This window comes from Saimiri boliviensis, chromosome 18, assembly GCF_048565385.1.
Source record: "Saimiri boliviensis isolate mSaiBol1 chromosome 18, mSaiBol1.pri, whole genome shotgun sequence".
Classification (NCBI taxonomy): Eukaryota; Metazoa; Chordata; class Mammalia; order Primates; family Cebidae; genus Saimiri; species Saimiri boliviensis.
In genome coordinates, this window is record NC_133466.1 from 12,478,056 (window position 1) to 12,498,403 (window position 20,348).

Here is a 20,348-nt window from a genome sequence, read left to right on the forward strand (position 1 = left end):
AAGCACCTCACTTACCTAATCCTGGCCCTGTCTGCTTCTCAAGGCCCACTTTCTTCCTAAGACCCAAGTAGCAAAAGGCAGTTCTAGTCTAACTATTGTATTTTACTTTGGGAGACAAACAATTAATCAGAATATTTTTCTGATTTTGTCTTATTCACCAGTTTGAAATGGCAAATTAATTAATGAGTTTGAAACATAGTTACGATTTAAACGTAGTTGCTATTTAACACATAGTTACTGTTTAAAACCTTAACATTAATAAAATCTTGATTTCCCTTCCTTTCCTTCCTTCTCTTCCCTCCCTCCCTCCCTCCCTCCCTTCCTTCCTTCCCTTCCTCCCCTTCCTTCCCCTCCTTCCCCCTCCCTCCCCCTTCCTTTCTCCTTCCTTCCTTCCTTCCTTCCCTCCTTCCACCCCTCCTTCCTCCCTCCCTCTCTTCTTTCCTTCTTTTTTTATTTTAATAAGTGTTTCTGGGTGGAAAACACAGGCTGAAACCTGCTTTGGATAACATGCCCTGAATTTAGATGATCACAAAGTCTATTTTGAGAAATAATCTCTCCCTTATTAATCATTCACTCGTGCTGACATCTAGTAGGTGGGTGCTCAATGAGTGTTGGCCAAAGGAATGACTACTGAGGACGGACCCCAGCCTTGCTGGCAGGGAGAGCCCTATCTCCAGCACCTTGCCGGGGAGGCCCCCCTGGGCCTGACTGAGCCCCATTCAGCCCCCATGTGCAGAGGATGACTCAGCCGGTGACTTCATTCACCCAGCCTGGTGTTTATCCACTTGCCCCAAACCAGTTGATACTGTTTGGAGCTACCCCGAGGTGACGCTCTGCTGGTGGAGAATGACATGCAGTCAGCTTGTGGCCTCTGTGGCCAAAACAGCTGAAACACTGTGGCTTCTGAAGAACGCATTGTCTGCCGGTCAAGCATGAGGACAAGGAAGGTCCTGGTGCTGCCCCCCAGCTTCCTGGGAGAAGCATTTGGGCTTCCATGTGGGTGTGAGACAGACCACAGCAAGGGGCCCTGGCAGGGCTCTGACCCCAAGCTTGGAAGCATGCTGCCTGCCGTGGGGCCCCCTCAGAGAAGCCCCTCAAGAAACACTGGGGGGGTCCAGCCAGAGCTGGAGGGAGCTAAGGCGTTTAGAAGGCAGCTCTGCTCATTCCAAATGCATTCTTGCTTCTTCCTTCCTTCCTTCCTTCCTTCCTTCTTCTTTCTTTCTTTTGACAGAATCTCTGTTGCCCAGGCCAGAATGCAGTGGCGTGATCACAGTTTACTGCAGCCTCAGCTTCCTGGACTCAGGTGATTCTCCCAACTCAGCCTTCCCAGTAACTGGAACTACAGGCACACAACACCACACTGCTATTTTTTTGTAGAGATGGGGTTTTGCCATATTGCCCAGGCTGGTCTTGAACTCCTGGGCTGAAGCCATCCTCCCCCCTCAGCCTCCCAAAGTGCTGGGATTACAGGCATGAGCCACCATGCCCCAGCCTCACACTGGTGCTCTTGAAAGCAGCTGTCACAGTACACATCACCATGGAAATAATCAATTTTCAGCCAACGGAAAAAATTCTATCAGTGGCAGCAAGAAAAGCATCAGCAGGTGCAATAGCCACTGTGCTTAACTGTTTATACCATGCCTCATTTAGCCCCCAGGGAGGTGGGTCCTGTTATTACCCTGACCTTACAGAGGAGGAGACTGAGGTACCGGAGCTCAAGGAGCCTACAGAGCTCACACAGCCGTGGAGTGGCGTGACCAACTGGAGGCACAACCAAACCCGGCAACGCACAGCCGGGACCTTAAAGGGAAGAGATGACCAGGAGGAGGGAGGAGATTGCTGCCTGATTGTGTTTGGATACAGTAGAGTTCTTGGGAGCGGAGGATGGGACGGGGAGGGGTGGAGCATCCCTCTCTCCCATCTCCTGTGGCCAGGTCTGCCACACCAGCCAGCCTCGAACGCCTTCCCCCACAGCCTCCCTGGGGCAGTTCATGGTTCGAAGACAACACCTCTCCATCTGAGTTGTGGTGGGTCTGTTCGAATATAAAATACAAAATGCGTCTCTGATGACCTGGCAGGCCCTAGAACCATGGAGACCATGGTCATAAGTGAATTCGGAAGTTGTCTTTTTTTTTTTTTTTTTTTGAGATGGTGTTTTGCTCTTTGTTGTCCAGGCTGGAGTGCAGGTGCGATCTCGGCTCACTGCAACCTCTGCCTCCTGGGTTCAAGCGATTCTGCTGTCTCAGCCTCCTGAGTAGCTGGGATTACAGGCACCTACCACCATGCCTGGCTAATTTTGTTTGTTACAAATGCTCTCTTTGATTAGTCCTCTGGGTAGATAAAATGTTATCAAATCACTTCCAAGCTTTCTTTACTGACTCTTCATCTGCTCAAACTGTTTTTAAAGATTTGAACAGAATGACACCTAATGACCCCTGTCTGAGAGTGTAGGGTTTTTGTTTTCTTGCCTGAACACTCAGTGGTGACTGGGATGAGGGACATGTATGTCTTGAAGATTTTGGGTTTCGTGAAGTCCCCCTTCTGCCCCAAGGATGAGAATGGAGAATATAAGGGCTGGGACATCTCCTAGTTTCTTACCGCAATCCCTGGCATCTCACTACTCACACACTTAGGTCAGGCTTCACTAGGTCTGGAAGTGTCGGAAATAAAAATCAGAAAAAAAAAAAAAGAAAAAAAGAAAGAAAAAGTGAAACTGAGAAAAAAGGAAAGCTAAAAGTGAAATGACCTAAAAGAGCGACCCCGTGGTCTCAGGGTGTTTTGGCTTCAGAAAGGGGCAGGGAGTCTCCCCACGGAGTGCCGGCACGGTGACGCCTGGATCACGCACTGGTCAGACATGCAGTGAAGAGAAGCAGCCGCAGCCACATGTGGGGTGGGGACTGCGCTACAGGTGAGGGGCTTCAGCCGTGCCCCAGGAGCAAAAGGGGAAGGAAGGAAAATAGCGCCTCTTCACATTACAGCAATGACAGAGAGGACAACCCTTGGGCACTCCCTTTCTTCTAGACAGAGCCAGTTTCTTTCTGTGTCTGGTTGCTATGATTTCCCTGAACTGGCCTCAGCTTCTTCTGTCTCTGTTTCTGTTTTCTCATCTGTAAAATGGGGGTGATGCTTGTGCCTGCACAATGAAGTCATGCATGTAAAATGCTTACACCCCTGCTTGGTGCCCAACAATACAATGAGCTCTTATCAGCACCAGCTCCATTTAGTTCTAGCAGTACTGCTCTGCTGTTTCTGTAGTGAGTAGTTTCTCTTTCCCACTTGCTTGCCCCCAGGTGAGTTGGCCTTTCTTTTCTTTCTTTCTTTTTTTTTTTTTTTTTAACCGCACAGATGAGTCTTCTCATCTGCTCTTGTGATTTTGAAGTCTCCTGGTTGTATGACTTTGGCATTCTCTGAAGAGTTACCCACATTACTTAGAAGCTTCTGGGATGCAACAGCCCCTATGGAATCCCAGTGCTGGGAGCCTGTTTCCTGGGCCCCGTTACCTTGGGCTGGTGCTGAAGGTGCAGAGCCTGCTGTCAGGGGTACCTGTCCCCTACCCCAGGCCACCACTGCAGAGGGGCCTGTTGGAGAATCACCTGTATCCATGAAAAACCACTCAGCAAAAAGATGCCGATGATGTGGACAGACGTTCCAGCAGGGTCAGAACATACAGCGTCCACCTGAAAACACTGCAAGGCAGCCACGGAGGAGAAAGTCTCTGGAGCTGTGTCCTCAGAAGCCGTTTTCCCCTCGCGCCCTGCTTCCCTTGTCTGTCAGCCATCTGTGTCCTCACGTTCTGAAACCCTAATGAAAAACCTGTAACCATCAAAGGATCTCTCACAGGGGTTGCCTTGCCTCTGCCACTCCCAGTCACCAATCTGGGCCTCTCTTGGGGCTAGGGGACGAGGCTGCCTGGAAAGTTCAGGTGACTCAATGGCATCCTGGTTAGCCAGTAAGGGATTGGCCCTGAGCCTATCTGTCCTGGATGCCACTGGCAGAGCAGGCTGAGCAGAGAGGCTGGAAGAGACCAGAGCACTGAGATTTTCCAGGGGACAGAAGAACACGCTCAGCTCTGGATGGGGACCTCCTGTTGGGATTCCCATTCCCTGTCTCCCCAGGACAGACCAAGGAAGCAGCCTGTGCTTCCCCAGAGCAGGCACTAGTCCCTGGCATCGCCACATCCAGCCACCTGTGTGGCTTTGATTGTGGCTCCTGACCCTCCTGGTCCTTATGCAGTAGAAAGAAGACAGAATGGATAATTTGCAAGTGCCCTTGCCTGACAGCATTCGCGATACTCAGATACAATTTGGGACCTTTGTCCCAGGTAGTGGCCTACCTGTGTGCTCTGTCCTCTGTGGTCACCATGGAAGGCTGAGCGTGGATGTGAAACACATTCTTTTTGCTTTCAGTCGAGACATTCCCCTGCCCTTCTCTTCCCAGCAAGTGTTGCACAGCCTGTAGTGTAAGGACTTGGAATATTCAGCTGCTTGTCCTGAGCTCAGAGCTTGCCTGGCCTGTCAACAGCGGCAGAAGGGAAGGGGGAAGGTTTGCAGAGCGCTCCTAATCCCGAGTGAGCAGAAAGAATGTGGCTTGATTTCTTTCCAGGCATTCCAGCTTTTTTGCTGGGCTTAGTTAAAAATGACAGAATGGGAACTGCTTTAAGAGTGATTTTCTGATGTCTCCATAAATAACGAGACTAGTTTGTTTGTGGGTTTTGAGGACTATCTTGCTACTCTAGTTTGGCATTTTAACCGGATCTTACTCGGAAACAGTATTTCTAATACCTTTCCCCACAACTAAACTCTGCTGGATAAAAGTGAATTCACGTTTTTAAAAAACATGGCATTTTTCACCCCATTGCTTGGTGAGCCTACTTCAGTGAATGTGATAATCTTCTTACTGAATATTTATTATGTGTGCAGAAGAGGGGTGGGGCAGTGAGGAGGCAGGAAAATACCTTCTGAGGGAAATATACTTTCCCGGTCAATGCTCTGTATGCCCAGGAGCGAAACCATCAATTGAGAGACTCTTCCCAACCATCACCTTGCACTTGGCAAGTTCATCAGGTACCCTTCCATAGCAGAAGTAAAAGACCCCCGCTACACCTTTTTTCTGGCTGGGTTCCTCAATGCCACAGGAGGCCCCAGGGGGGTCTGGCTAGCAGGCTGAGGCTCTCTTGTACACAGCCTCACCCGCATACCTGGGCATTCAGCAAAGACCAAACACCTTAAAGCAGAGGGCAGCATGGAAGCTCTGTTGTTCATTATCTGAACTTTAGTAAATGGAAATATTGTCCATGATTGGAGAGGAGCCTCTTCCTTGAAGGAGCCACCTACCCTCTAAGCCAGGCGTCCCCAAACTTTTTACACAGGGGGCCAGTTCACTGTCCCTCAGACCGTTGGAGGGCCGCCACATACTGTGCTCCTCTCATTGACCACCAATGAAAGAGGTGCCCCTTCCTGAAGTGTGGCGGGGGGGCCGGATAAATGGCCTCAGGGGGCCGCATGCCGCCCGCAGGCCCGTAGTTTGGGGATGCCTGCTCTAAGCTGTATATTTCACAAGATTACATTTTTATGCCTGGTTTCATCAGTTTCCCTTAGAGAACACCTGTAAATAGACCATCACTGAGGGCCAGGCAAATCCCATCGTGTATTTAATCTGCTCTCTGTTTACCGATTGCTCACCTGGACTCCAATACATATAACAACATCATTTCTCAGGACCTTGTGTATTTTCCCATTAGGTTCTGTTTACTCTAATTGCTGGGACCTCACTTCAGTGGTTGGCTGGAGGCAGGGAACTTTTTTTTGGCAGTGAGCCAAGGGTTCCTTCTCATCTGGCTTCTGAGGTCTTTCTCCAGGAACCTTACCAAGACCCTCCCAGCTGTCCCAACCCCTTCAAAGACCGGTTTACACTTGTTTCCTTCTGCACAAAGCCCACGCCAGCTAAAATCAAGTCAGGTGGGCAGTTTAGCGAGCTCCTTTGCTGGTGTGACATAGCCCTGAAGATTTCTAAAAGCAGCTCCATGCTCTAGAACACATGTCTAAGCTTCAACCCTGTGCATGCAGAATGCACTGCCCTGCTATAGACAGAGGTTGAACGGTCTGACTTTGCATTGCAGACACTGGATTTAATTACCTTTTATCCGTTTCCTCCTGCAGGACTCTTCAGTGCCTGCTGGTGCTATTTTTTAGGATATAAACACCTTATATAGAGCATGTCTGTAAATCTTGCTTGGCACAATGCCAAAAACACGCTACATGCAGGCAGATAAGTATTTTGATGGCACCTGAAACAGCTTAAATTTTTGTATAGCCTGTGGCCCTTCTGAAAAGCATAATAGGCTGTAATTTTCTCAGTTAAAAAAAAATCACACTCGTATAGTGTTACCTTTCCTGTAAGGCATGGGTGGCTTCTTCCCATTTACAAGTAAAGACAGGCAGACCCATTTTCTGCCCTGTAGCTTCGTGCTCCTTTTAAAGATGGTGTTTGGATTGAGAGTGGCATCTAGGTGCTGGTGTTGAGACTGTGGGAGAAATCATTTATTTCTAGTGTCTTACAAGTATTTTTGTTTCAAGAAGAACCTGGTTTGCTTTTGATTTCATTGACTTTCACTTTTCCCCCCTGCCCCTTGCCAAGATATAAAGTAAGCAAAGACAGGCACTGAATAAATAGAAGGTCACGATTCAAAGCTACTTTTATAAAAGCTGGTGACTTTGCTGGCGGCAGAGTCTAGGAAGCCTGAGAAATCCTCTTTTGGAATGAGTTGGTGCATAGAGTACCTTCTGCCATGCCATCTCCTGACTTCTCCTTAAGGAAATAGACACAGCCTGGTAGCCTGGCAATGCCATCCCTCCAGCCTCTCCCACCTCCTTCCCCCACCTTTAAAGTGAGTACTCATTTTCTCTAAACATATATATGCCTCAGATAAGCCAACATGGATAAAATTGAGTAAATCATCTCTGGGTTTGCTTTCATTTTCCTCAAGTTAAAGAGGACACTAGTTCTCCACTACTCCCCTACATTAAACAGTGGTTGGATTTCATTAATAATGATGTAGTGTTTTAATATTGCATGTGAGCAGGTCAGCCTCCCAAATTCTTCTTAACAGCACCAAACAGACAAAAAAGCGTTCTTCACCTCTTAGGAGAATTGAGTGACATTCAATGTCATCAGTGCAGGAGACAATTCCAACCCAATTTAAATGATAGGAGGTAGGTGAGTGCTGCAGCAGGAAGCTCATACCTGTGTGGTATTAAGCCTCTGTCCACGGATACAGAAAACATGGATTTCTTGGAAAGATGTTGAGCTATAATTTTATGATAAAGGTATTGCTTAACCCATTTTCCAGGGGGCAAAGTTGTGGTTAAAAGAGACCTGTGCCTGAAGCTTGGCAAAGAATGAATTCCTGGAATTGCCTCTCTCTCTTCTCCATCCCATTCTCTGTCCCACCCACCCACCGACCCACCTACAAACCTCACATTTCCCAGGGATGCCTGAACTTGAACTACAGTTGCCTGTTCCTTGGATTATTTTACAAATCAGGAAGTCACGTTTAAGTTTTGTTTTTAAGCAAGCTCAAATGTTGGTTATGCTACTTGTGCGGAAAGGGAGAGGAAAGGTGAATCTCGAGTTCTAAGTTGCCTTTCCCACGTGGAATCCCAGTCATTTACCTACCTACCTTCACCCCGAGGTTCTAAATCCACTAGGGTACAATAACCTTTTTATTACCAAACAAATCAGACGAAAAATGTAAAACATCAGGCTTTAAATGTTTTATTGATTCTGTACAGCGCCAGGAAACAAGGTTAGAAGTAAAATAAAGTGCCAGTTAAATTCAGCTGCTACCAACAACCAAAACTTTAAACAGAGAAAATCAGAGCAAACTGTGGAAAGGTCATAGCATAACTTTGGGTAAAGGAATTTGTTAACGTCTGTAACAAACCGAAACCGACCACGTATGTAGCTCTTCAACTGCAAGACGGCCAGAAGGGAGACCTGCGGGGCGCGCTGGTCAAGGGCCCGGCCCGCTAAGGAACCGCGGAAAGCGCCTTCCCGCCGTGGCCACCGCAGCTGGGATCAGCCGAGCCGCGGGCGTTTCGGGGTTCGCGGTCCTCCTGCGCGTCTTTTAATGAGAACGTTAATTAGCGGTCTTGACAGGACGGCGACTGTGAAACGCCTGGTTACCTATTTTAGTAATTCAGGAACACTGCGTGCAAGGCGGTTTGGTTTTCGTTTTTAAGCAAGCTCAAATGTTGGTTACGCTACTTTTGGGGAGAGGGAGACGAAAGGTGAATTCTAAGTTGCCTTTCTAAGAAGCCCCCAGGATTTAAGAGCGAATACTCTCTGCTACAAAATACCTGTTGCGCGAGTCTCAGATACAGCTCTCCAAACAGCCGGTTTACAAAAGCGGACCCCCGTCCCAGCTTGTCCTTGCCCCCACCCGCCGCCGAGGGTTTGTCCGTCGGCCACGTCCCAGACCGTCCGCGTCGCCTAACTGGTCTTTCTCTGCGTCTTGAGGTCCGGCGGCCTCTTTTGATAGGACCTGGCCGGTGAGAACTAGGGCGCCTGTGGCCTCTGGCGGGGGAGAAGGAAAAGAACCACCCCTCCGCCCCCGCCGCCGCTAGAGCGCAGCCCTTCTGCCTGGGAGCCAGGGTGCTCAGGTCCGGGGAGGTCGCGCTCGGGGGTGGCTTCTCGCCGCACCCGGGCCGCGCCAACCACCGCACGGCGCCCTAAATTCTACATGGGCCCCGCGAAGCGCGAAACTCCAGGCACTCGGAGAGAGTTGTGCTAGGTGAGAGTGAACGCTTTCTGCCCAAAGCCGCTAGAACCGACCCAGAACCCCAAACAGCCCCGACGCGCCAAAGAACATCCGCTCCGGTCACTTTAGCTTCCCAGGGGTGGGGGCGGGGAAGTGGGTGCCTGACAGTCCCTTCCTCTGGACTAGAAGGTTCGAAATGCTCTCCTTGCTCGGCCTCGCTCTCCCCGACGCAGGGCGCAGGGGCGCGGAGAAGCTGAGCGGCGGGAGGCCGGGCCGAGGTCACGCCCCAGGCCCGGGCAGGCCCTCACTTGGAGAACTGCGCCTGCACGGCGGCCAGGCCCAGGCTGGCCGGGACCAGGTGCGGAAACTTGCAGACGGCGCAGGTGCAGAGGCCCGGGCCGCCCGCGCCGCCGCCGGGGAGCGCGAACTGGCCGCACGGCGGTTCGTCCAGCGCCAGCGACAGGTACTTGGCGGGGCGCAGCGCGTCGGGGGGTCCTACAGCGCCGGGCGCCAGCAGCACGGAGCCGGGAGCTGCGGCGAGCAGGGGCAGCCCGGCCAGCAGCAGGCGCGGCGCGGCGGGCCCGGCGCCCTCGCCCAGCGCGCGGCGCAGCTCCTGCAGCGAGCTGCCCAGCAGCAGGATGTAGTTGCGGGCGAGCAGCAGCGTGGCGATCTTGGAGAGCTTGCGGCCGGGCGCGCCCTGGCAGTGCGCCGCGGAGTAGGGCAAGATGACCTCGCGCAGCGCGTCCATGGCCAGGTTCAGGTCCTGCATGCGCTTCCGCTCGCGGCTGTTGATCTTGCGCCGCAACTGCTGCTGCTGCTCCTCCTTGGCGTCCGGCCGGGCGCTGCCGCCCGCGTGCGCGCCGGACCCGGGCCCGGTGCCTGAAGGTTCGGCCGGCACCTCCGGCTTCTCGCGCGCAGCCTTGGGGAGGAGGGGGGCCGTCGTGGAGGAGGAGGAAGAGGAGGAGGAGGAGGAGGAGGAGGAGGAGGGCGGCTGCCTGTAGCCCACCAGTTCGTAGAGGGAGGCCCCGAGCTGCAAGTCTCCGGGCCGCTGTGGCCGCAGCATGGTCCCGGGGGCCGCGTTCACGCGCGCCTGGGAAACCGCATAGTACATCTGGGAGGCGGTGGGGGCGGCCGAGGACGCCCTTCAGGAACGCCCCGGGGTGGGCAGGTCGGCAAGCCGCCCCTCCCCGCGGACCTGCGCGCGGGGAGCCGATGGCGGGGCCCTGGCCCGCGCCCGACCCCTTTAAACCCCGCTTGGGAACCTGCGGGGCCGCGGGCGACGGGGCGCAGCCAATGGAGGCGTGAGGCCGGGCGCAGCCGCGTGTTCATTGGCTGCTGGCGCCGGGGCCGCGCGGAGGTGCGGCTGGCACCGCTCTAGGAGGTTATTGTGAGCGCCCGTGCCGGCGGCGCGGGACAGGGCCCCGAGGCGGAGTAAGGGCGCCTTTTCCAGCAGCGCGGCTGTTCCAGGAGGACTGGTTCCTCCAGCAACTGTCTACTTCAAAACAACCTTCCCCATACTTTTTTTTTTTTTTTTAACTGTGATCTAATATTCTTAACATAAAATTTACAATTTTATTTTTAGACTACTGTTCAGTAATGTTATATACGTTTGTGTGCACATTAAATTGATTTAAATTAAATTCACATTATTGTGCAACCAATCTCCAGAACTCTTTTCAACTTGCAACCCTGAAACTCCACCCATGAAACTCCCCCCCCCCCCACTTTCCCTCCCTCAGCTCCTGGAATTCACCCTTCTGTTCTGTCTCCAGGAATTTCTTCTACTCTAGGTCCCTCATGTAAGTAGAATCATACAGCACTTGTCTTTTAGTGACTGACTTCTTTCATTTAGCCTACTGTCTTCAAGATTTATTCATGTTGTAGCATGTATCAGAAATTTCTTCCTTTTCAAGGCTGAATAATATTCCAGTATATGGATATACCACATTTTGTTTATCCATTCATTCGTGGATGGCCATTTGGGGTGCTTTTGGCTGTTGTGAATTATGCTGCTTTTCTTTCCTTAAAATACATGATTTCCTGCAGGTTCAGATCGCTAAATTTCTGGACTAAATGACAAGTAGCATTAAGATGGTTCCTCCCTGCCACTCCCAACATCCTTCCCCATCCCTCTGATTGAAAGGTCTTTAGGGACAAAGGAGCCTTTGGGTTGGGTTTGTCTCCTCCTCAAAGGGGGTGATCTATCAGCAACTTGACTCTTGCTTAAGCAAAAGTCAGTCAGAAATTGACCTCTTATTAGAACCAAAGCAAAACACCCACATAGTCCTATTGATTGAAGGTGGAAATGAATCATTTTCTTGGCCAAATAAAATGGCATTACTTGGTGGCTATGGACATTTTCTTCCCCCAGCACCAATGCCTACTACTACAACTTGTCAATGTCCTGGGGAAGAGGGTCGTTTGGCATCTAAACCTCTACCATCCAATATGCCTATTTAAATGCAAATGAATGAAAATAAAATTAAGTTAAAACTGAGTTCTCCAGTTGCACTAGCATTGCTGCAAGTTCATAGTCCTCACAGGTGCTAGTGGCTGTCTACTGAACAGCCAGATAGAGAACATTTCCATCTTCACAGAAAATTCTACAGGACAGTGCTGAGCTGCAGTGCGACAGAAGGAAAATGAACCTCCTTCACCCTGGGGCTCTTTGGTGTGAAAAGAGAGATGCAGTTGAAGGGCCTGTCCATTTCCACCAGCGGGGCTGATCTCTGCTCTAGGAGCCCTTGGCTGTGCTTGCTGGTTTCAGGGCTGCTTTGCTCTGGTTTTCTTCCACCATTATTTGCCACATGCATTCACTCTGATCTCTGTTTCTGACCCCCAGCTCTGCCTGTAGCATCCTGCCCATGCCTCAGGTTCAGCTCCAACTTTGCTTTCTTCTGGAAGTCTTGGTGATTTCTCCTCTTCCTCCTCTCTTAATTCTTGGCAAGCAATTGATAGCATTTCTTCATGGCCTAGACTGTGTTCTGTGGATGCCATCTCTGCATTCGGCTCTGGTTGTTTTAGGGTAGGGACCACCCCTTCATTTCTGTATCCTCCCAAAGCCTAGCACAGTGCTTGACACTTACTGTGTGTCCTGGACATCTCCAAGGATGGCCTGAAATCTCCATTAGCTCAGACTAAGCAGGCGTCCCCAAACTTTTTACACAGGGGGCCAGTTCACTGTCCTTCAGACCGTTGGAGGGCCGCCACATACTGTGTTCCTCTCACTGACCACCGATGAAAGAGGTGCCCCTTCCTGAAGTGCGGCGGGGGGCCGGATAAATGGCCTCAGGGGGCTGCATGCGGCCCGTGGGCCGTAGTTTGGGGACGCCTGGCTCAGAGGCTCATCCCTTAAATGCACAAACTCCTGACAATGCTCTAACCCAAGCATTTGCCTAACAGTTTTATAGAGAGGGAAGGAACCCAGCAGGACCCCCTGCCTCTCAGAGGAGTCTGGCCTGACATGGTGCTGGGGGCCCCACTTTAGGAGAGAGAGGAAAGCCTTGGCAGGAAGGAGACCAGTTCTTAAGCAGAAACCAAACTAAGCAGGAACGAAAGAGAGAGACCAAGAGAATAGCCTTGAAAGTTTCAAGCAATTAAGTCTAACACCTCACAGTCATTTTGCCTTCTGTTAAAACAGCTTGCTTTCAAATCATTTTTACAGACACTTTTACACTTGGTTCTCATGGGACCCCTGTGAGCTGGGCCTTCTTTTTTTTTTTTTTTTTTTTTTGAGATGGAGTTTCGCTCTTGTTACCCAGGCTGGAGTGCAATGGCGCGATCTCGGCTCACCGCAACCTCCGCCTCCTGGGTTCAGGCAATTCTCCTGCCTCAGCCTCCGGAGTAGCTGGGATTACAGGCACGCGCCACCATGCCCAGCTAATTTTTTGCACCATTAGTAGAGACGGGGTTTCACCATGTTGACCAGGATGGTCTCGATCTCTTGACCTCGTGATCCACCCGCCTCGGCCTCCCAAAGTGCTGGGATTACAGGCTTGAGCCACCGCGCCCGGCCGAGCTGGGCCTTCTTGATCTCTTGCTGCTCATGATAAAACAGGCTCCCGGAAGGCAGTTTCAGACAGGTGCCTTCAGACAGGTCAGACAGAGCTGCCCCATCAAGGACTGGCTTCCTGAATTCCCTTCAGCAGAACCAGACTTCCAGGAAGCCCAAGAGAGGGGTGTGATGGGGCGGGTTGGGGACTGGGTGTAGGGATGGATGGAGGGGCCAGCCTAGACTATGCCAATATCGATGAGTTGGTGGGTTCCAGCCATGTTCCCCAAGAGAGTATCCCCAGAATCCTGCCACCATAAACCCTGCTCTAGCCTCTTTGGCAGTGGTCATTCTCACTGTCAGGACCTTCTATTCTGTAGCTGAGGTGCCAGATTGGGGCAGGCCCTAGTGACCTCCCCCTCCAGCTTCCTCCTCTGCCCACAGCCGAGGTGGGGCCCCTAGGGCCTTACCCTGCCATCAGGAAGAGGAAGTGAATGGGGGAGACAAAATCTAAAGGCTTGGCCAGAGTTGCCTAACTTGTACCCTCCCCGTTTCCCACCCACAGGAAGGGGCACCCAGGAATCAAAGCGATGGAGACACACATGCTGCTTTTGCCCCCAGAAGCACCCCTCTTTCCTGTGGGTGTCCCTGAGGGTTTTCTTTAGCCCTAAGTTTCACATCATCTCCTCTTTCTTGGAAAACTTCTGTCTCCCTCAGCCAAGGATACTATCAACTGGACATGCTGTGTGTTTCAGTCTCTTGGTAGAGGGATCCAGAAGAGGGTTCTGGGTGGCCATCGAGCTCTAGCCTGGGCACGGGATTTGGGGCTGGTTGGAGCTGGCGACTTGGACAGTCCCTTGTGCTGGGCTCAAGCAGCGGCATGCAAAGTGTGACAGCTGGCAAGGGCCAGTTACTGTGGCCGCTGGCACAGTCCCTGGGGACTGTCTCAAGGGGAGGCAGCTGCTGCGGCCTCCCACATTGAGGACATGCTTGGGGAGCAACTTGTGTCCACCATAACAACCGCTCTTGTCTTTGCCTAGAGGGACTTGTGTGTGTGTTGGTGATTTCTTTCACTCTGCCGAGGTGTGCGCATCAGATTTGCTTTTCCTTGCGTGGAAACCTAGTGTCTCCTGCCCATTCCCCCATCCCTGCCACCTACTCTTGCTTTGGGTCAAAAAGCTTGGACCTTGGAAATGGCAGACACTGAAGCCTCAGAGCCTCGGTGATGTGTGACCGTGTTTTGGATGTACCACCATCCCTCTCCTCTGTGAGAACAGAGATGGGCTGTACTGCTGCAAAGGCCCCTGCTATCCTGTGTGAAACTGTCCTCTTGCAGAAGGCCAGCTCAGTGCAAGCAGTTAGCTGCTAAAATGTGCTGCTTAACTGGCTAGAGCTTAGACCTCTAATGGAATAATGAAATTCACTTTTTTTTTTTTTTTGAGACAGAGTTTCGCTCTTGTTACCCAGGCTGGAGTGCAATGGCGCGATCTCGGCTCACCGCAACCTCCGCCTCCTGGGTTCAGGCAATTCTCCTGCCTCAGCCTCCTGAGTAGCTGGGATTACAGGCACACGCCACCATGCCCAGCTAATTTTTGTATTTTTAGTAGAGACGGGGTTTCACTATGTTGACCAGGATGGTCTCGATCTCTCGACCTTGTGATCCACCCGCCTCGGCCTCCCAAAGTGCTGGGATTACAGGCTTGAGCCACCGCGCCCAGCCGAAATTCACTTTTTTAAAGTGCTGCTTACTTCTAAGAAGGTCAGTATTCTTTGGAAAGTTTAAATTACCCAGTCGGTGTTGATATTCACACAGTCTCTAGGAAAAATGGCAGGCTTGTCCAATGTTTTCCTATATCGTGTCCCCTATCCCATTCAAATATAACTCTTCCTGGAACATGAAGGTCAGGGAAGGAGCTGCAGAGAGAGCAGCCCTTAGCTTTGTTCTAGATTTCCGCCTTCTGGATAGAGGAGAGTAGTAATAGAGAAAATGTGAAGGAGGAGATGGATCACCTGGTAGTTGTTCTGGACAGGGAGGAACTCCTTAGGGACACTTGATCCCATCTCATCTGGGACCAGCTGGCCAGAGTCGAAGTCACACTTAGAAACAGTTCAGGTTAAATAAAGATTCCTGCTGGGAAAATGTGAAAGAAGATGAATTTTGTTTGCTTTTGACAGAGAATACAAGTTGAACAAGTTGTTGTAAACGGACGCAATGTTGATTTGTTACTTACGTGTTGTGTGAATGCAATATGGTTGTCACGGTTGGCTTGATTCACAGTGTGGAAGGACACAGGCAGTCATAAAGTGTTCTTGGTTCTGATGACAACACTCAAGATTATCGAATGCCATGGTTTGTGTCTTGCAAATAGTATAAGAAGCTTTATTTTATTTTTAATAGATGTAATTTTGGCCTAATGAAGTTTGCTACTTAAGGTTATTTCTGAGCCTAAATTTGTCCCGTGACGTTTGTGTGTGTGTGTAAAAGTTAAGAGAAAAAAATAGGAAAGAAATTATCGTCTGTGTATTTTGGAGGGTTCCTTTTAATATAAAATCTTTTTTTTTCCTGAGACAGTCTCACTCTGTCACGCAGGCTGGAGTGCAGTGATGCGATCTCAGCTCACTCAACCTCCACCTCCCAGGTTCAAACGATTCTTGTGCCTCAGCCTTCTAAGTAGCTGGGATTACAGGTGTGCGCCACCACACCCAGCTAATTTTTTGTATTTTTAGTACAGACAAGGTTTCACCCTGTTGGCCAGGTTGGTCTCAAACTCCTGACCTCAAGTGATCTGCCTGCCTTGGCCTCCCAAAGTGCTGGGATTACAGGCGTGAGCTACCACTCTCTGCCTAATGAAAAATCTTCATACAGCTTTTGGTGACATAGCTCAAACAGATGGGCATGCCCGCTCTCCCCACACAACACATACACACTTAGGGTGACCTAACAGACGTGGAAATTTTCACTGCTTCTGTGAGCACCAAACAGTAAAATTCTACCCACTGCTAGGGCTCATTAACATGCATTTTAATATCTCTTACTGTTTATGTGAAAACAACTATTTTTTAAGAAGTTTCACATAAGTATTGTGAAATGCAGTCTAAAAGAGAAGTGCATCGTTTGCTTTATAGATGTTCAGAGATAGTTTCTGCCACATCAAAACTTGAAAGCAGGTTGGTGGGTTCGAGGCAGAGAAAGGGAGCATGACAGAGGTCCTCGGAGGGAGTGTGAGAAGAATAACTGTGATGAAGATACGGCTATGAGCCTGTGCAACTTGCTCTCTGAAGGGCTGGTTTGGGGCAGAACAAAAATATCCCCTGAGCCTCCCTGAAGGTAGTAGCTGAAGCCAATGCTTCCAAGGCTTACACTGACACAATAAAAAGAGACAATTTGCTTGGAAGGCTGTGGCTAATTTATAACATAATGTCCAATGTCATGGTTAGTTTTGTTGTAAAAATTTGGCAGTTTAACCCAGAGTCTCAGGCAGCCTGAAAAGATTTGAGCGGTTCTGGCTACAGCATCTCTGCCTTGCTGGATGTTCCAAATGGTTCAAACAAGCCCTTTCATAGAGACACAGGGCCAAGTGCGCTCAAAGGAATGAGGGAAACAAAGGTGGCTCTGAAGTCATTTCCCCGCACTGGGTCCAGCCATCCGGTTTCACTCCTTCCCCATTGAACCGGCAGAATGCAACAGGAAGAGCGGGGATGAAAAGGGAACAAACAGGCCGATGTGTTTGGGGAGAGAACGGAGAGAGGCCGGGGCGCTGAGCTGCTAAACTTTTTCATTCTAGGTTTTTCAGAAAGGAGTGAATGATGAATTATAGAAACCTGAAAGGTAATAAAATATGGGTCACTGAAGCGCTGAGGCCAAGTTCCTAAAACACCTGCAGAAGCAGAAGGTTCTGGAAGTCAGCGCGGCCCCACAGTCACCAGGGCAGACACCCTGCCCGAGGCACAGAAGGGAACTGTTCACAAGCTCACCTGTTGTTTTCCCGTTGGCTCCCCGTCCTTCCCCGTCTGTAAGAGCTGGCGGCTGGATCTGACTCCAGATTAGACCACCAGGGGAAAAAGAAAGGCAGTGTGAAGACTTCCCAGGGAGCAGTTAAGGAAACCGGACCTCCGAGGCCGCCGCCTTTTTCTCTCGGAGGCGCTCTGACCTGGAAATATTAACTCGGTGGTGAGGACTATCCGAGTTAAACATGCAAAGCTTCTCCCCCGCAATATTCTAAGGCTTTTCTTTTCCTTTACTCAAAGGCATGGCCTATTTATATCATACAAAGAAGAGTCCTGATCCCTGGATTGGGGATGAGAACAGCTCTACTCATCGGAGCCTCAGTTTCCTCATTTCTAAAGCAGAGACAATAGTATTTCTCTCCTAAGGTTGTTGTAAAGTTGAGAAGGAAATGTAAGAGATGGCCAGGTGCGGTGGCTCATGCCTGTAATCCTAGCACTTTGAGAAGCCGAGGTGGGTGAATTGCTTGAGGTCAGGGGTTCGAGACCAGTCTGGGCAACATGGCAAAAACCCATCTATAGGAAAAATACAAAAATCAGCTGGGCATGGTGGCGCGCACCTGTTGTCCCAGCTACTTGTGAGGCTGGGGTGGGAGGATTGCTGGAGCCTGGGAGGTTAAGAATGCAGTGAGCCATGATCACACCACTGCACTCCAGCCTGGGCAACAGAGTGAGACCCTGTCTAAAGGGAGAGATAGAGAGGGAGAGAAGGAAAAGAAACAAATATAAGGGAGATGTCCCATCCAGAGCCTGGCACCTAGCAATGTCTCAGTAAAATGATAACAGTAGCTAATGTTTATTGAGTACTTGCGAAATGCCAGATACCAGAGCTAATATAACCTCTGAGGCTGACTCCTCCCACATATTTGAGTGCGGGCTCTGTGGTGAGACCCTCAGGTCTCCAACTCAGCCCTGCCCCTTACTTCATTTCTGGTTTCCATTCAGACTAAAGCAGTGTCCCAGTTCTGTTTGTGTAAGTGCATGCCTTCTCTGCATCCAGGTCATATGGTTTCCGCCCCATCTGTCCCTGGGCTCGCTGAATACCCAGGATGTTCCACTCATATGACCTTGTTTCAGGGATGCTGTCCTGGAGACACTAAGCCAAAATCCAGCAATGGCTTGCTAAAGAAATTGTAGTGATGGGAGCTCAGTGAGATCCTAGACACCCTTGGAGAGAGAGCTGTCACGCCAGCTTTGAGGCTAGACTAACTGGGTTGGAGTCCTGGTTGCCTCACTTATGAACTGTGTGACTTGGGAGAAGATGCTTATTTGTCAGTCCCTCAGTTTCCTTTATCTGCAAAACAAGAATGAAAATGGAATTTATCTCCTAGGAGGGTGGTGATTGAGTGTGGTGATATCTGTAAGGCAACGAGAACGTGAGGACAGTGTTAGCTGTCATGATCATCTTACCAAGCCTTGTTGCAGAGGTGATTAGTTAAGATGAAGTCAATAGGGTAGGCTTCTGATGCAACATGACGGGTGTCCTTATCAAAGGGAGAATTTGAACACAGACACGCGCACGGGGAGAACTCCATGTCAAGATGAAGGCAGAGATTAGGGTGACACTGAGATCAGACTCTGCAAGTCAAGGAAGCTCAAAGATCGCCAGCAACCCCCAAACGCTGAGGAGGGCGTGGAGCAGATCCTCCGTTGCAGCCTCAGAGGAACTTACCCTGCCGATGCCTTGATCTTGGACTCCCAGCCTCCAGAACTGGGAGGCAGGATGTTTCCGTTGTTAAACCACCCAGTCTGTGGTACTTTGTTGATGTCAGCCATGGAAAACAGATACAGCCTCTGAGCCTCACTTCTCCTATGTCTTAGAGCACAGGTCTGCAGTGAGCCCTTTAGCCCTGCCATTTCCAAGTTTATGAGCTTGGGGGAGTGACTTATCCTCTGTATGCCTGACTTAATTTATCTGTAAAGGAAGCTCATAGTGACATTTAACTCACAAGGGATTTTTTTTTATTGCATTTTAGGTTTTGGGGTACATGTGAAGAACATACAAGATTGTTGCATAGGTACACACATGGCAGTGTGATTTGCTGTCTTCTTCCCCATCACCTGTATCTGGCATTTCTCCCCATGCTATCTCTCCCTAACTCCCCACCCCCTGCTGTCCCTCCCCTATTTCCCGTGACAAACCCCAGTGTGTGATGCTCCCCTCCCTGTGTCCATGTATTCTCATTGTTCAACACCTGCCTATGAGTGAGAACATGTAGTGTTTGATTTTTTGTTCTTGTGTCAGTTTGCTGAGAATGATGGTTTCCAGATTCATCCATGTCCCTACAAAGGATACGAACTCATTGTTTTTTATGGCTGCATAGTATTCCATGGTGTATATGTGCCACATTTTCCCTGTCCAGTCTATTATTGATGGACATTTGGGTTGGTTCCAGGTCTTTGCTATTGTAAACAGTGCTGCAGTGAACATACATGTGCATGTGTCCTTATAGTAGAACGATTCATAATCCTTTGGATATATATACAGTAATGGGATTGCTGGGTCAAATGGAATCTCTATTTCTAGGTCCTTGAGGAATCGCTACACTGTCTTCCACAATGGTTGAACTAATTTACACTCCCACCAACAGTGTAAAAGTGTTCCTATTTCTCCACATCCTCTCCAGCATCTGTTGTCTCCACACTTTTTAATGATTGCCATTCTAACTGGTGTGAAGTGGTATCTCAATGTAGTTTTGATTTGCATTTCTCTAATGACCAGTGATGATGAGCATTTTTTCATATGTTTGTTGGCCTCATCTATGTCTTCTTTTGTAAAGTGTCTGTTCATATCCTTCGCCCACTTTTGAACGGGCTTATTTGTTTTTTTCTTGTAAATCTGTTTTAGTTCTTTGTAGATTCTGGATATCAGCCCTTTGTCAGATGGGTAGATTGCCACAATTTTTTCCCATTCTGTTGGCTGCTGACTCACTCTAATGACTGTTTCTTTTGCTGTGCAGAAGCTGTGGAGTTTGATTAGGTCCCATTTGTCTATTTTGGCTTTTGTTGCCAATGCTTTTGGCGTTTTGGTCATGAAGTCCTTGCCTACGCCTATGTCCTGAATGGTTTTGCCTAGGTTTTCTTCTAGGGTTTTTATGGTGTTAGGTCTTATGTTTAAGTCTTTAATCCATCTGAAGTTAATTTTAGCATAAGGTGTCAGGAAGGGGTCCAGTTTCTGCTTTCTGCACATGGCTAGCCAGTTTTCCCAACAGCATTTATTAAACAGGGACTCCTTTCCCTATTGCTTGTTTTTGTCAGGTTTGTCAAAGATCAGATGGTTGTAGATGTGTGGTGTTGCCTCCAAGGCCTCTGTTCTATTCCATTGGTCTATATCTCTGTTTCGGTACCAGTACCATACTGTTTTGATTACTGTAGCCTTGTAGTATAGTTTGAAGTCAGGTAGCGTGATGCCTCCAGCTTAGTTCTTTTTGCTTAGAATTGACTTGGCTATGCGGGCTCTCTTTTGGTTCCATATGAAGTTTAAGGTGTTTTTTTCCAGTTCTGTGAAGAAGGTCATTGGTAGCTTGATGGGGATAGCATTGAATCTGTAAATTACTTTGGGCAGTATGGTCATTTTCACGATACTGATTTTTC

The 20,348-nt window shown here is 49.6% G+C and overlaps 1 protein-coding gene and 1 long non-coding RNA gene across 2 annotated transcripts in view; one reads left to right on the plus strand and one right to left on the minus strand.

Moving 5' to 3' along the window:
- Positions 1-20,348, plus strand: part of LOC141582027 (uncharacterized) — a 177,244-nt gene that overhangs the window by 135,289 nt on the left and 21,607 nt on the right. The window lies entirely within an intron of this gene.
- On the minus strand, positions 7,751-9,986 carry OLIG1 (oligodendrocyte transcription factor 1). The gene has a single exon (XM_010338394.3). The coding sequence runs from the start codon at positions 9,867-9,869 to the stop codon at positions 9,063-9,065; it is 807 nt and encodes a 268-aa protein (XP_010336696.2). The 5' UTR covers positions 9,870-9,986; the 3' UTR covers positions 7,751-9,062.